The sequence below is a fragment of the Symphodus melops genome, assembly GCF_947650265.1.
Source record: "Symphodus melops genome assembly, chromosome: 3".
Lineage (NCBI taxonomy): Eukaryota > Metazoa > Chordata > Actinopteri > Labriformes > Labridae > Symphodus > Symphodus melops.
This window is the reverse complement of record NC_136693.1, coordinates 12,877,119-12,893,465: the sequence shown is the minus strand read 5'-3', so window position 1 is coordinate 12,893,465 and position 16,347 is coordinate 12,877,119. Positions and strand designations below refer to the sequence as shown.

The 16,347-nt window shown below is 40.9% G+C and overlaps 2 protein-coding genes across 4 annotated transcripts in view; one reads left to right on the top strand and one right to left on the bottom strand.

The window, feature by feature from the left end:
- Positions 1–4,184, top strand: part of sbf2 (SET binding factor 2) — an 80,103-nt gene extending 75,919 nt beyond the window's left edge. For both annotated transcript variants that reach the window (XM_079339870.1, XM_079339869.1), the window contains 7 exons: positions 171–298; positions 447–671; positions 752–859; positions 942–1,132; positions 2,155–2,242; positions 2,322–2,453; positions 2,810–4,184. In XM_079339870.1, the coding sequence (XP_079195996.1) occupies positions 171–298; positions 447–671; positions 752–859; positions 942–1,132; positions 2,155–2,242; positions 2,322–2,453; positions 2,810–2,908 (971 nt within the window). In that variant the 3' untranslated portion in view covers positions 2,909–4,184. The remainder of the gene's footprint in view (positions 1–170; positions 299–446; positions 672–751; positions 860–941; positions 1,133–2,154; positions 2,243–2,321; positions 2,454–2,809) is intronic.
- Positions 4,185–8,027: 3,843 nt separating this feature from the next.
- Positions 8,028–15,732, bottom strand: swap70a (switching B cell complex subunit SWAP70a). Of its 2 annotated transcripts, XM_079339871.1 has the most exons (12): positions 15,536–15,732; positions 13,947–14,087; positions 13,278–13,451; positions 12,932–13,159; positions 12,580–12,726; positions 12,360–12,468; positions 12,029–12,210; positions 10,791–10,898; positions 10,140–10,306; positions 9,786–9,984; positions 9,465–9,561; positions 8,028–8,669 (listed from the first exon to the last, which is right to left on the bottom strand). In XM_079339871.1, the coding sequence occupies exons 1-12, from the start codon at positions 15,677–15,679 to the stop codon at positions 8,551–8,553; spliced, it is 1,815 nt and encodes a 604-aa protein (XP_079195997.1). In that variant the 5' UTR covers positions 15,680–15,732; the 3' UTR covers positions 8,028–8,550. The 2 variants fall into 2 exon arrangements, with proteins under 2 accessions (XP_079195997.1, XP_079195998.1); XM_079339872.1 differs by lacking the exon at positions 13,278–13,451.
- Between the last annotated feature and the right edge of the window lie 615 nt (positions 15,733–16,347).

The following is a 16,347-nucleotide window of genomic DNA, read 5'->3' as shown; positions in this document are numbered from 1 at the left end:
CGAGCTAAAGAGGCATCCTGTGTTGGTGAACTGTGAAAATGGGGCGTTAGCCTTCCCTGACAGATACAGCCAAAACTGTATTTTTCCTGTATTGTACCATACGACACATGCCTTTTTTTTTTTTTTTCACAACATGCACGAACGTTGTGCTTCTCCTCTGCGTCTCACAGGCTTATTGTTTGAGGACAAAGGTGATAAACAGGCCCGCAGAGGCATCTGTATCTGGGAGTGTATCAACAGAATGCACAAGAGGAGTCCCATCTTCCTGAACTACCTGTACAGCCCGTCAGAGAGCGACGTGAGTGTTTTATGACTCTCTGTCCTACATGAAGAAGAATTCGGGGAATTATACTGTGCACTCAATTCCTTATCAAGACATTTCTCTATGTACATGCTGGGCATTTTAGGACTGCACATGATTCTCAATATCGTTCTTCGTTCCGCAGGTGATCCTAAAGCCGGCCATCAGCATCCCCAACCTGAAAAAATGGGACTTCTTCACGGATGAGACTCTGTCCACAGGGCCGTGTTACGACTGGAGGATGATGGCTGTGAGGTCGGACAGCTCGGAGGAGGCAGAGACCCTCTCCAACAGTAAGAGGAGGATCGTGTGGCCGTGTTACAGCAGCGTGAGCCGTGCCCAGCCCGACGCCATCACCAAACTCCTGAACGTAAGAAAAACATTGATCTCTAGATTTAAACATGTTTGACCTCGTGGCGTATTTGTGCCTGATCTTTGTTTGTGCTGCAGGAGATTGAGAAGCTGGAGGGGGAGCTGAACCAGGCCCCTGAAAAGTGGCAGACCACTCTTGAGAGAGTCAGACTCAGTATTCAGGAGGACCTCACGACAGAAGGAAATGTAATAACAAAAAGCATCATGACTTAAACGGTTCTTTGAAGTGTCTTTTTCCTCCACTCATACTTTCCTATCGTGTTTGCAGCTCCGTAAAGAGTCGCTGTCAATCTCGGGTCTCATCCCCACGTCCAGCCTGCAGGGCTTTCAGCGGCGCTCCATGCTGCACCTGCCAGACAGCGGGCTGGGCGAGGACCGCAACACCACCACAACCAACGGGATCAACCGCCGCGCTGCAACGCTTTACAACCAGTTCACCCCCAAGAGCGAGGAGAACAGGTGGGTCGTGACCTTTCAAGTACCCTGGAGAAAATACAAAGAATCCACATTTGAGTCGGCCCAAACTGCTGCTCAGGGGCCTGTCCAATTTGGAAAGATGAGTCAGGGCTGAAGTATGCCGTGTGTCATGTTTGTGAGGATTGTCTGTTCTTCGCTAAACTCGGGGTGTGTAATTTTGCTCTCACAGCGAGCTTAAAGTACAGCCTCTTGGCGCTGATGTCTGGAGATTTTCCTCTGAGTTGGATACATAGAAATTCAAATGAAGTCGATGTAAATTATTATTTTATTTTACTTTCTTGTGTATGTGCTCTTCATAACAAACAGGCCAAGTTTTCAAGGGCAAAAAGTTGAACAGATGATTCAGCTTCAGACACACGTCACTTGATTCAAGTATTTAGAATCCTGCAACCCCTGAACGCACCAACATCCATTTATCCTTCTCTATGTAAGACCTTTTACACATAAACTTAAACCTCTAAATCTTTCCAAATGTTTGCAAGCTTCACACCTTCATTCTCCTCCGTATTAGCCACACTGTTGACGCTGATTTTTATTTTTATTTTTTTGTTGTTGAAGCCATTGAGTTGGGTTGAGTCTGATCTGTAAACTCAGTGTTTGACATGGAAACAGGTTCCATAGCAGTGAGTCTGTCAAGGTCGTGGCTTCTGACAGAGGGTATATAAAATATTCTGGTCTTCAATAACAGAGTTATACAACTAGTCCTGTTCTGACCTCTTTACACATAAGAACACCATGTACACATAGTGCAGGAGTTGTTTTTGTACATATGAATAAATAGGCCAGACAGGCTTTTGTTGGCCAGGGTTTCTGACTGTGCAACACATGATGGGATAAGCTCCATCAAGCTCTGATCGTGCACAGGAATAATGAGTCAAAACAATAAGTCAATCAAAATAAGGGACGATGTTTGAACAGACTGCACTTATAAAAGGTCATTTGCAAATGCTATGGTTGACGTCCAGGTTAAACCCACTTGGAACTGACGGTGTGTTGTTTTTCAGATCTTACGAAGGGATCCTGTATAAACGTGGAGCGCTGCTTAAAGGCTGGAAACCTCGCTGGTTTGTTTTGGACATTACCAAACACCAGGTAAGCAAGTTCGGACACATTCATGTTTCAAAGAGTCGTCTAAGTGACAGGCCGTAGTTGAACCTCCCTGTGCTCACAGCTGAGGTACTACGACACCGGAGAGGACACCAACTGCAGAGGCCACATCGACCTGGCTGAGGTGGAGTCTGTGGTTATCGCCACCCCCACTATCGGAGCTCCAAAACACATCAGTGAAAAGGCTTTCTTCGACGTGAGTGCATTTGACCAGATGTGTCAAGTTTCACAAAGTGATTTGAATCACGTCTATGTTTTGGTTGGACATCTGGAATTAGTTTTGATTAAATAAATATGTCAAAATTAGCTTGAGAGAAATCCTCTCAACGATCCTATTGTCCACTTTTAGAAAAGCTATCGCAAGAAAGACAACTTCCCAAGTCTGTAGCTCTTTAACCAGTCCCAGATTTGCCCCACTTCTTGTGTCGTTTGTTGTGGAGTTATTTGTTTTATTAGAGTTTTTCGTTTAATAGGTGTTTGTCTTCATGTTTGGAGCTGCTAAGCTATACAAAGACAGTTTTTTTGAGTCTCGTTTTTCTGACATCTCTCTAGCTGAAGACCAGCAAGCGAGTTTACAACTTCTGCGCCTCGGACGCGCCCAGCGCCCAGCTGTGGATGGACAAGATCCAGAACTGCATCACTGACGCCTGAAAAGGAAGATCAACACGGTGAAGAGTGGAGGAAGCGTCAAGCAGAGGCTTGTTGAGTGCTAGACTGAGCTCTTAGATGTCTTAAATTGTGGGACCACTGTGAATAAAGTGCCTGGTAGTAGAGGATGGATGTCACACCTCTCTGCCTGTTACTTAGCAGCTAGCCAGGCTGACCTCACTCTCCTTCAGCTCAAGTCAAACACTTTCGTCTCTGCTGTCAGCCGCCTCATGGATCAAGTGAAGATAAGCTGAGATTTTTTAGGAGACTGCACTACAGAGGAAATGCTATCTTACTTAAGCTGTAAATAGATCAAAGCAATATCACTGGCCATTCGAACTGTGGGTTCACTTTTAGATTTAAAAGAACAAGAAAAATAGCCTATGAAAGAATTTCTATCAGATATTTTAATACAAGGTTATTGCTGCTTAAAAAAACATAAGAACCACCAAAAACTCAGAGGTTATAATGCACAACATGAGAAAGCAATTTGTTTGCACTTCACTCTAAAGTATGCACTCCTAATCAAATATAGATTTTCTATCAGATTCAGACAGCCAGGCTAAAGGCTAAATTACTTTACAATGTACATATATTTCAATAAAATGAAAACATGAGAGTTTGCACAGTGAGTTTAAAAGAGTGATCTGACATGTTTTTCTATTTAAAGAAGTGATGTGTGTGTTTTTTTTCTGTTATGTTGCGTGTTCATTGATCTGGATAACACGGTTGTCTCATGTAATGTAAATTATTATTTTTTATTAAAAGTGTAACCGTGTAAGTGTGGTGGCTTCATGCATTTCCTGTAAATACCTGTGTGACATTTCATTTGATATATTCTGTATGGACTGAACATAAGTATACTTTTCTAACCATAACTCCAATGTGACCAACCAGTCATGTTTGTTTCTGTCTTTTGTATTGTTACTGGTGCAAAAAAAACAAAAAAAAAACAACCTAAGTGGCCTGTTCCTGTTTGTGAAACATTGTTCTTAAAATGAAATGAGTCATTGCATTGAGTGTCCAGGCATGCGTCTGTGTCTTTTAAGGGCTTTTTTTTTTTTTTTTTTAAAGAAGTAAACATTTATTAATGTAAGACATTGTGGTTTTCAGAGATCCTCTTCCTACCTGTACAACTTAACTACAGTTTCGTGGAAATAAGAAAATACAAATGAAATATACAAAAACTGTCAGAGGCTTTCTCTTGTTGTATCTTTTCACCATGTTTTGTGGTGACATTAATTTTTTTGGAAAATAAACCCAAACAAACTTGAAACTACCCATTACTTGTGATCTTGTTGTGCTGAGTGAGTATCAGTGAATACTACAACCACTTTGTGAATGTTCCCCCTCATCTAGCAATGAGTTTCTTGTGTCATTAATATGACGGCATAAATGACTTCTTTTAAGTATATTTTTATACCATAGTGCTTGAAACAGCTATTTCATTTCCATGTTGCCCCATTCATCCATCTGTCCAAATTTGTGTGAATGTATTTCAGGGACTCCTGAAGCAATTATCTTGAAGCTGGCTTAAATCTTCCCTGAACTTCAGTGTGACCTGATGGTCGCTGAGACAAGAAGTCTTACAGCCAGCAGATGACCAGCTTTTTGTGATTATATGGCACGTGAAAAAAAAAAAGAAAAGAAACCCCATCTGAAATGCAGACCGTGACACCCTCGCTCAGTGAGCCGTCCTACAGCTGATAACACACAATTCATAAGAAGTCAATTTGGTTCAGGCATTCCTTGCCTTTTACTTTCTGTTTAGAGCTGAATAACATGTAAGTATACTAACAGGCTAAACTGAGCCCGTCGCAGCAGAAGGCTGTATCCAAAAAAGTTCAGTTCTTGAGGTTTCTTCCTGCTTAGTTGCTTTTGTTTTGTTCCTCAGTCATAAAGTGATTTCTTATTTGGTGGATGAAGTTGGGTCTCAGATTGTCTTTATATGTATAGTTAACATTTAAGAATCTAAAGTGACTTTTAAAATCCTTTGGAGATGTGCACATAGCAAAAGGTTTGTTAGGTATTGGAGTCATGCTGACTCAGTGTAAACAAAGAACCACTGCTCAAGTCTTGAACCTTCTTTGAAAGCTGTTGACTTGTAGTCCTGTGAGTGAAACGACACAGGAAGAAGACAGACCTTTTGTGACTGCCACATCTTTCTGGTTCTTTTTACCCATCTCTCTCTCTCTGTCTCTCTCTCTCTCTCTCTCTCTTTCATTCAATGAATGGTTACATGATAAGCCTGTTGTTGTTTTTCCCTTTGCCAACAAAACGTTCAGAAGAGGATCAGGATGGCTGATGGATGCACCCGCCAGCATTGAATATAATGTGACTGGACTCTGTGGCGCCTGATTGAACAGGACTCCTTAGGTCCCAGGAAGGCTTGTCTCCCCTTGTCTGTGAGCTGAAGGTCAGGGGGGGGGGGCAGCAGGTGCAGAGCTGGAGTAGGCTAACATCTGGGCAGAACCTCTGGCAGTCCTCTCCATATTTAGCTTCTCACTCTGGGTACGGGGATTAGGACCTCTGCCCACAACAGGGGGCTGAAGCGGAAGTTATCCAGCAGGATTGTGTAGAATGGCATGATAGGAATTATTTCCTCCAACGGCTTTTACTCAACAGCTATTTTATTGATTCCTCATAGCTGCTTTCTTCTCATTGGGTCCAACCAGATCATGCAAATAAGTTGTATAAAGCTTTTAAGATAAAACAGAATCATCGTTATATAACCATTTCGTGAATGAGGCCACATTTCTGCCCACGCAAGCGTCTCTCAAGTTTCGACAAATAATTGATGAAAGTTTCTATTTTATCTAATACACGCCATGTTAACCAATAAATTATGTTGTATAACTCAACTAAATGTCTGTGCTGGATTTTGTGATTGTGTTGCTGCTGTCTTGAATAAAGACTAATCAAAAGCAATCCGTAGATATGAAGATCTGCACGTATCTGTGGGTTTTTGATCCCACACTCCGCATGCACTAAATACTTCTGGTGTACAAAAACAGCTTGAAATATAAGTTTATTGGCCTTTCCATGGTCCTCCAGAGACAGATGATACTCATTTATTTTATAGGTCTTTCTTCAAATCCAATTGTAGCCCTGTGGTTCCAATAAATGTAGACTGTGTGGCAGTTTTCCTTTCCTGGGTGACTGTGCAGTGTGGGAGCTGAGTCACTGCTATTACTTATGCCTCTAAAGCCCCGTGACCTCTCAGTGGGTACATTTCTGAAATGCATAGCAATGATCGACTCCAAATTCTGATCTCACTGGCTCGACACATTATTGTCCCACCCTGGAAATCGGGATGATGTCAGCAGCCTGCAGCATTCGAGGCTTGAATGCATGTATCAACTGAGCTGTAGATGATTGTATCCAGACACAAAAGCACAACGACAACTTTAACTAAGGGATAGCAGCAGTGGGGTTTGTGTGAACATATCATTCAGTGAACCACTTAGCCCAGAGTCCATTCAAGCATGTGAAATGCTGGGGGTTGTGAGGTCACTGTGGGAAGTCATTTAACCCAGAAAACAGGCATCTGCTCGCAGACATCCCAAAAAAAATGAGTGTTTCAAATCAGTTTGGATGAGGATATTTTGGACAGGATTCAGATGAATTGGTCATGGGCATTAGGGTACTTTTCGAAAACATGTGCTGAGGGTGAGGCTGCCAGAGATGTCCTTATTTTTGGAATGTCGAGAGGCTTGTGCAATTTAGCTGTGGAGATTAGAAATTCCCAATTCTGAGAAGTCTTTGCACACAAAAAGGCCTCACATTTTTTCTCATCTTCTGGGATAAAAATATCTCCTATAAAAAAAAGTGAACAACAAATCTATGAATTTATTATTGAGTCAAGACAAATACTGCTCTCACAATTCTTTTTTTCTTGTTTATTCTAACATTTCAGCATTTTATCTAAAGTTTAATGTTGACTTGCTGCGCCACTTAAAAAGCTGTCAATCATAAAAATAAAGAAGTCCATGAAAGGAAAAGCTTTGTGGATGACATGATCTGTTTTTGTGGTTTAGCACATTCCTGGTTACAGTATTAGCTCTGAGTTTTGGCCAATCGTTCTCTATTCCTGATCTTATCTGTAACCTGCCGGTATAAAGAGATCTGTGAATGAATGCAGGTACTTATCTCTGCTCTGACAATTTTGAACTCAACATGAACTGTCTCCCTTTCCATGCTGCTTCTCTCTCAAAGAGGAACGAGTAGAGTTGCTTTGAGAGGAAGGAAGAGTAAGTCAAGATGCTCATTGTGCCGGCTGGCTGGATGGCAGACGCCAGGCAGACCAGCACCCACAGCTGATAGTTTCACCCAGTACGCATATTCCTGTAGCTTTATCTCATTTTTCACCATAACATGAGGGAAGACAGAGGTGAGGTGTGCGTGTGGACAGTAGTCCTTTGTTGCACAGACTGATTTGTTTTGGCACTGGAATGCAGCAAAAAAATGGAAGTTCATGCATCATAAAGATGATAAAGGTTGATTCATCTGTTTTATGATACTGGAACAGTGAAGTGATACCATACAGCACATACAGACCTGTCACACTTACAGGCAGGTAACAAGTGATCCGCAAGGCCATTTTAGTTCCAGCTTCAGGTCTTTCTCTTATTATTAACTTCAAATCAATATATATCACTCTATGTTGAACTAACTTTTGTCATGTTTATGTAAGGCTACATGCGGCAAATATAGGATTGCTACTGAATAGCAAACCTACATTCTGTCTGAATAAGTCCAGATTTATTGACTCGTGAAATGTAGCATGATCTAAATATTATGCTTTTTCAGCCACTGGGGCTGCTTAAACATCTTGCAAATGTTCTCCATGCAACTTCTTTTTAAATCTGGCATGTAAACTAAAGAAGACTGTTTGACAGTGCAATGGGGTTTTGCTGTTGGAAGCTGCCGCATGCATTTATGGGCACAAGCTCTCCTGCTCGGTTCTTTTTCAAATGCTGACCCCTGGTGGATGTTCTCTGCCATGATCTGAATGTTGTTGCGTCTTAAGCGAAAGAAGGGAAGAAAGGGTTGGCATGGTTTTTTTTAACCTACAGTCAGTCCAAAAAAGAAATGTTGGCAACTCTAAAAATGACAATAAAAATGTTGTTCAAAAAAATTGTTGAGTTTTATTTTTTTTAACAAGTTTGAACAGTTACAGATGCAAACTCCAGCTGATAAACACAACTACTCTGCTATAATCTGCTAGATATCAGTGAAATACTCAGGGATTTATTTTATCTGCTTTTCTCTATTACCATGTTATGAGACAAACATGGGAGAAAGTAGTTATTTTAATGCAGCAAAGCAGCACATTAAATAAAAAAAGGAGGAACTTGTGAACGGGAAAGTTAAATTGACTTTTGATGACATTTAAAAGCATTTGTTCAGCCTTTACAAAGACATATCAGCAGGCATCAAACTTAATCTCCTGATGAGGACAAAGCTCCAGGAAAAAAAAAAACAGGAAGTGGAAGTGGAACTTGACTAAAGAGCATCCCCCCCCCCCACCCCTCCCCCTGAAAAAAAAAGCTAATGTTATCAAACCTCTCCAATGTGACACTTTTGGCTCCTGTGTTAATTTCCGTCAGATTTCTGATCATCTTCCTGTGATCCAGCTCTTATGTTCACTGAGTCTGAGCTTCCTGTTTCTTCTTCTCCTGCCACCACTTCTTCCTCAGCTCCAGCTCAGCATCGGTGAATGAAGCTGGACCCCAGTTAGTGATCCTCTGAGGTCCTTTATGTCCTGAAAGACCAGGTTATATAACAAGTGAGAGTAATCATTTGTATTTGCAAAATTTTATCTCTGCAATTGCAATCAACGGTTAGGGTTAAAAAAAAAAAAAAAAGTTTTCCAATAGCTGAACATTATGGCTGTTTTTTTTTTTTTACTTGGCATGAATCTGCATGAAAAATGAAATCATTTCCATGCCTAGAGGCTTGACTTTCTCATGCATTTTGTCTGTAGATCACTCAGAAAAGAACAAAGTACTGGGGCATAGTTGTAAAAGCTCAACTCAAAAATCCATACTATACATGCACCTTCATTTTTTTCTAGAACCTTGTTTCAGAGATTTTCTCCTATTTAGCAACAAGATCATTCGCGAAGTCACCAAGTGATGTTGATTTTCAGGCCAAGCATTCCAGTTCACCTGAACAGTGTTGCATAGTGTTGAGGGTTAAACTGCATGAAAGGAGTTGAAGTAGCTACCCTGAGATTTAACTATTACCATCATGGTTTTAGAGCTGTAAGTGACTAACATTAGATACTACTCCTTGCTCATGACTGACAGACTGCTGAAGCTCGATTGAAAATGACTTGAAACTACAATTTCAGATCATGACCTTGTGAGGAAAACGTTTACAGGAGAATCAATCAATCTTAAGTGTGGTCACTTTATCTGGTACTTGTACTCAAAACCTGCTATGAGAAAGAATCGTATGCACAAAGTTTTTTAAAGGGCTACAACGAATTTGAGCTCCTAATTAATGGATTCTCAAAAAATTAAACATTAGCAACATTTCTGAGGAATTTTTATACCTGGCTGGATAAGACGCACCAGCCCCTCGTGTTTGGCAACCTTATCCTTCCAGGTCTTTGTTTTGGTTGCTGCTCGCTCCAGCTTCTTTGTCACCTCCTGCATAACACATAACACACACACACACACACACACACACACATATATATATATATATATACACACACACACACACAACAGAGACAGAGAGAGAGAAAAGTTGATTATTTAAATGTTGAAGTATATGTGAGAAAAGAAGCGAGCAGAAGATCCACCTGTGTTTAACTACTTTGACTCTTCTTTTTATTCCATCATCGTTAACCTCTGTATGTGCTTTACGTGACCTCGTATTGCTCCAGTGCTCCTCGCCGCTCCATCTCCAGTCTATCCAGCTGCAGCATGGCCGCCTGCAGGTCCTTCTCCTTGGTCAGCTGCTCTGCCACCAGTTCCTGCTTCTCAGCCTCGGTCCGAGACAGCGCCCTCTGCTGCTGTAGGTGGATCTGCTCCAGCTCTGACCTCTTTGCTGTCTCCTCTTCTAGCAGCCTGTGATGGAAAACACTGCAATGATACTAGAAGTTTCTACTCATTTACTTACTACCCACTAAACTCCTTTTTAAGAACACCAGGAAATCTAAAGCTGGAATTGAAAAATCCCAAACAGCAAAGCTGCTCTACAGGTGTCTGTGTGTATCTGAGACCTGGCCTGCAGCTTGTGCATGGCCTCCTCGTCCTGCTTGGCCTGCCTCTCGTCTTCCAACGCCTCCTCCAGTCGGTGGTACATGTCCTCCAGCTCCCGCACGCGCCGCAGGTACTGCTCCAGTTCACTTGACTTCTGAGCCACCTGCTCCTCCATCTGCTGACGCACCTGAACCAACACACACACACACACACACACACACACACACACACGCACACACAGTCAGGCACTAGGCTCCTAAACTAAACAATCTGCACCTCAACAGTAAATCTTCAGGACTGATTTTATCTGGGGACATTTGCTGACTGTCATCTTTATCTTCAGTCCAAGTATTTGAATCTTGCAAAGGCTTTCATCTCTTCAGTCACTGAACTAAGAGGATGATGATTCATAAGTTTGTGCCGCTGACATTCAGAGAGAGGTGACTCAACATACTGTGGTACATCTTTTTAACTTTTTAAAGCATGTGTTTCCTGGAGAGATGGAACCACAAAGAGCTGATGACTTTGTCAGAAAATGAAAATAGAATAAAGAGAGCCTTCCTCTAACAAAATCATGAATATTCTGACAGGAGTATGTGGCACCACACGTGCTGTGACACTTTTCATCCCACTGATAGTGAAGACAAAGGATCTGGGCTATCAGTCTTTACCAGTTTCTCTCTGTCAAGGTCCAGTTTGTAGCGATCCTGCAGGTCTAACTGACTTTTCTTCCTTATTTGCTCTTCATTTGCAGCTTTGGCCGCAGCCTCTTCCATTTTCTGAGGAGCACAAAAGAAGAAAACGAGCTGTGACTTCCCTGCTTTAATGGAGACCCACATGGACTACATGAGGAATTATTATGAAGACAACAAAATAGAGACCCTTGGGTTGGTGAAAGAGGTATCAATACTTTAAAAGGTTGAAAATGGAGGACGAGACTTTTAACAGTCTTAATAGGGAAACCAGGCCATATATAGCATGATGCAGACTTTAAACAGTGTATGAGGACTTTAGTAATTGTCCATATTAATATTTATATCAAATGATTTACTGTCGTTAAAAGAGCACCTGGGAAAAGAAAAGAGAAGTGAGAATCCATCACTTATATGAAGCAGACACTATCATTCAGCAGCTGCAGATGTCCCGGGCTGATGATAATTGTTTGCATAGCAGGTTTTGCTTCTCTTTCAACACTGAATGTTCTGATGAATCATGCGTTTTTATCGAGTCCATTTGGGTGTGGTTATTATTCAACTAATCAGATTAAAAAAAGGGAAGTGGACAAAAAGTTGAAACTTTCTAACTTGTGAAAGGTCACATAGGAAGCCGAAGTCATGAATAAGTTCATTCATTGAGCTTGTGATGTTTAACGATTTGAGATGAGAGGAAAAGATGGGCTAACATTAAGTTGTTCTATCGTTTCAAACAATCAAAGGAGAATGTTCGTGAGAGTCGACTCCTATGCTTAGTCATGTACAACAAAGTGAAGTTACAGGTTTAACCGACTTTACCTCGACATGTGTACCGACAAATAAAGCCCGTATTTTATAGAAAATTCACTTCATCTAATACTTTCATCATTTGTTGACTTGTAACTAACACTGGGTTTGGATGTAACAGCAGAAAGCTGCTCTGAAATGGAAGCGTTTGTCTGTGCTTGTTTTTAATGAATCACAATATCTATGACAGCGGTTAAGTCAATAAGAGAACGTACGTTTACAACGTGATGTTTAAATAGTAAACACTACTGTATAAGAAAAAACGTTTATATGGCAACATGACTTAAGAAGGAAGGCTGTGTTGAAAACTTGAGTTGTGCAAATGCTACTTTTTGTAGCACGACCTGGAGTGCATCAGCCTCCTTCTGAGAGTCTGTGTTACATTTGAAGAGTTGAGCATTTAACACCACCTTCCTCATGGCCTCCAGCTCTCTCTGTTTTTGCTCATTGGCTGCCTGGAGCCGCTTCATCCTCTCCACCAGGTCCTCCTCCTCAGCCTGCTGCTTCTGACGGAGCTCCCTGCGCCTCAGCCGCGCCTCACGGTGAGGAGACAGCAGTCCCAACCTCAGCAGCTGGATGCTAGTCTGGACAGCTGCCATGACACAGAGCAATAAGGGAATCACTTACTGATACTTTGCCGCATGCTTTTTCTTTAGATGCAATGTTATGCCATTAAGAATAAAGTTCATACATTCAAGACAGAAGATTAAAAAAATGCTTTTCATGGCTACTATTTAATACCTTGAATCCATTCCTGTTTCTTCTTTTTGTCCGACGCACTGATCTCCAAGCTTTTATCAGAGCACTTGATTATGAACAGACATTTTTTCCCTTCTTTATCTGGCAGGGACTGCGGAAGAGAAATGGAGAAATGAACTACATACAATATACTATGCACTGTAAAAACTATGCATAATGATACACAAAATGATTTTGGTCTATGAAGTTCAAACGTTTGGACCTCCACACAGCAATTCTGGTCCAGAGTGATGTTTCCTTTCTGCTCCAGCAGATCCTCACAGACATAATAGGAGAGTGAGCGAGGTCGAAGCACAAACCAGCGCTCTGTCCAGTTCTTCCTGTTGTGGCCCTTTTTCATCATGTACCCCTTTAACACGTAGAACAGATAATCATTTAAAAAAAAAAAACCATGATCAATCAATAATAATTACTGTGACGTACTTAATATGAAAAGTTACGTTACCACATCACTAAAAAAAACATTTTTATTTAAATGCAAAACGTAAAGCTACATGACACACTGCAGATGTTACATGTTCATGTTTTAAACAGATTTTTGTCCTGTGTTTCACCTGCTTGAGAACGTCCAGTATTAGTTCCTGGAAGACCTCATTGATGCCCATAGACAGTGTCTGACGGGTCAGACCCTTGGTAAAGTAACTCATCCCCACCAGTTCAATCAGCTCCCAAGCAGTCAGGCAGTTCTTCTTTGTATGCAGTTGGAGATTATAATCTGCAAATTTCTCCTCACTCCACCCGCTGCCCATGGCCTCTGTTAGCTTTTGTAGGAAGTACTCAATCTAAGGACAGAAAAAAAAGGAGCTTCAAGGCCATGTTTGGTTGTGGAAAGAGAGGGTTAAAAATGTACGTCTTGTTTGTTTGTAAGGGAAAAACCCAAGAGAAAAAAACTCTTAGGACCTCTTCTGTGACGATGACGAGTGGGTATTTGTCTTCTGATAGGAAGTTGAAAATGCACCAGACTTTGAAAGCATCATCATCTAAGATGAGTAGATTTTTTGTGCAGATGTTTTTGTTGTAACACAGAGTCCAGCACATCTTGTTGAACTCCATTACATCAAAATCCTTATGTACCTGGGAACGAAAAAAAAGCAGCATTTACTGAGAGTCAAGATTGTCAACAGCAACATTCAGTTTACAAATGCTTAGAAGGAAACTAGTGGGCATCGCCTTTGAGGCATTTATTCTGCTGGATGTGAGGTAAAAAAAACAAACCCTGATGTCATTAAATGCCTCATTTTAATTCAAGTCAGAGCCTTTAGAAGAAAGGCAAGAACTCAGCTTCCAAGTGCAAAGAGTGAAACTCAAGCAGTTTTTTTAAATGACAGAGCAGCTAATGTTACAACTCTAGAGCTAACGTCTGTTAGCATTTTGTAACATTGAGGTTGTGATACTGTAGGGCAAACTCTGTCAGTGACAAGAACTCCAAAATTTTAAATTTTAAAATAGAACTGCAGAACAAACAATTCAGCCTTATTTGCATCTGTGCAAAAACATTACATAACACATACATCAATTACATACATCTGCACAAAGCTCTCGGCTGCTTTTCAGCATTGTTGTTCCCACCTTGTCAAGGATGAACTTGTTGAGGTAAGGCATGTAGCCGTGGTTTGACAGAGGCCCTTTATCATCATCTTTGAAAGGCTCTTCAAGGGCCACAGGGTCATGAGGGATCTTCATCACTGTGCATAGGTTGTAAGACAGCACCTAATGAAACATATTTTTATATAAACATGAGAACTGCAGGTAAGGGCACATATTTGGATTGAAGACACATTCCTGCAACAATGATTATATGCTGTTTATGGGCATGAAAGTGCTTTACACAACATAAAAAGCACCATGACAGAAAGAAAAATAAAATACATTAAAAACCCCACTAAAACAAACAATTCACAATCACAGAGAATAACAATTTGGACATTTCTTGGCATTTTTAGAGATCAATCTCTCAGTGTATAGGGGTTGCCACCACATGTGCAAAAACAGCATCACTGCTGAAGCATAACTTCTGTTCTTGATGGTGAAGTTTCACTTCTCAGAACAAAAGTAGGCAGCCGTTTACTTCAGCTTTTCACATCAAGAATGATGCCCTGACTTGTTACAAAATAAGTGTACAGCTATGCAACTTCAGATAAACAAGACGCCGTCTCTAATAATCCCAACATGCAACGTGTGCTCTCTCAAGCGTTGCGGATAGTTTGCTTTTAAACTGGCCATCACAGGTAAATTAAGGACCAATAATAAGTCTGACCAGTGATCCAAAAACAGGAGTTTCCCTGGCATCTCTGGTGGCTGTGTTCAGAGAGCATTAGTAAAAGATGAAAAAACCCCTCCAGAATCCTTAAAGTCAGTCTTCTGAGTCTTTGTCGAGCTGTGCACACAAATAACCTCAAAAAGCAAATTGAGGCTCAGACTGCTACATGGCACCTCTCTCCTTTGTTTCAGCCTTTAGCATGTTTAATCACCACAGACTTAAGAAGGGAATCTATCAAATGGAAGATTGTCCCTTTTTTAAGTAAACACCCTGACCCTGTCACAATTGATAAACGTGCAGGACCAGCAGAATGATTTATATATGAGCAAATATCATTATTGCAATAAACACATTGTAGTAAAGACAACACTTCACAGAGTAACCTATTGTGTGTAAAAACTAATATAACAGGGCCATATACCGTAATATAGCCCTGCATTCAAGCTTGACTTACAAACAGATTTACACTTAAATTAGGTTTTAAAAAGTAGGTGAGCCCATTATGTTGGGTTACAATGTGGACTTTTACTGGCAGATAAATGGTAACGTTAACAGTAGCTATTCACATGTCATGTTTAAAATAACAGGTGACAAAAGTAACAGAATAGCTGGCTTTAAAAAAAAAACAATGGAGTGAATAAAAAAACTTTGTGAAGGCTATAATATGTGAGGTCAGTGTGAAGTTGTTTCTTTATGAGTGAAGCATGCATTTTTGACTTTTTTTTTGTCAAGGAAATTATAATTAAAGTAGCCTAGATGAAGACAAAAATATCATTTTCTTTGACTAGAGAAAGTTGTAGATACAGTGACGGTAGTTTTTGGTTTGTCCTCATTGATGCCCCTTAACATAACACAATTCTCTCAACTATAAACTGTAAATATAACAGCTGAAACGCACCTTTAACTGAGATTTGGACACTTTTCCACGATCATCCACGTCCAGTGCTGTAAAGGCGTGCCATATGGATTTTAAAAGTTCATCTCGCAGCCACATCTTGTCCCCCATCAGCTCCGTCAGAGGTCTCCCTGTGTGTCCGTCCATGGTGGTGTTGAGGTTGAGTCAGGTTACGTCTGTATTACTTTCTGGTCTTTTAAAAACACGACGTTGATGGCACAGCAGGAGGCAGCCTACAACAGCGCCACACGTCGTTCACTTCTATGAACGATCCAAAAGGTGGAAGTAAGGCCCAGACATTTCTCTTAAAGCGTTTAATGGCCGACCGGACAATTCTGCGGATTGGATGAGGAGCAATCCTCCAGATGATGGAAGGAGTAGGGGACAAGGAGTAGTGGAACATCATCTCATACAACACCAATGATGAAAAATAAGATCGAAAAACCAGGAATTCATTATTGTGATCGTAAAAAAAAAAGTTGTGACTTCCCTTTCCTACCAGAAGGTAGGCTCTAATGAAAACCACAGAAGCTGGTTTTTGAAATCCTTGCTTATGTAAATGGTCAGGACCAAAACTGTAACTAAAAATGTATACTTACGGTTTCCTGTCGATACGTATTTGGAGGGATAAGAGTCAAATGTTGACGCTCTCATACTTGTGACCTTTATTTCCAATATGCCTCTATAACAGTGATCATACCATTGTTGTGCATCATTTCACATTGTCAACGCCTTTCCCTCCGTTTCTAGCCAGCAGGCCAGCTTTTGTTATGGTTGGTAGATTTTGGACAGTGTTACAACAGATCCAGAAACCC

Coding starts and splice junctions, on each gene's coding strand:
- swap70a (XM_079339871.1), bottom strand. CDS start 15,679: ATGGACGGACACACAGGGAGACCTCTGACGGAGCTGATGGGGGACAAG. Junction 10,307..10,790: donor ACCTTGACAGAGAGAAACTG/GTAAAGACTGAT, acceptor GTGTTGGTTCAG/GTGCGTCAGCAGATGGAGGA. Junction 9,562..9,785: donor GAGCACTGGAGCAATACGAG/GTCACGTAAAGC, acceptor TGTGTTATGCAG/GAGGTGACAAAGAAGCTGGA.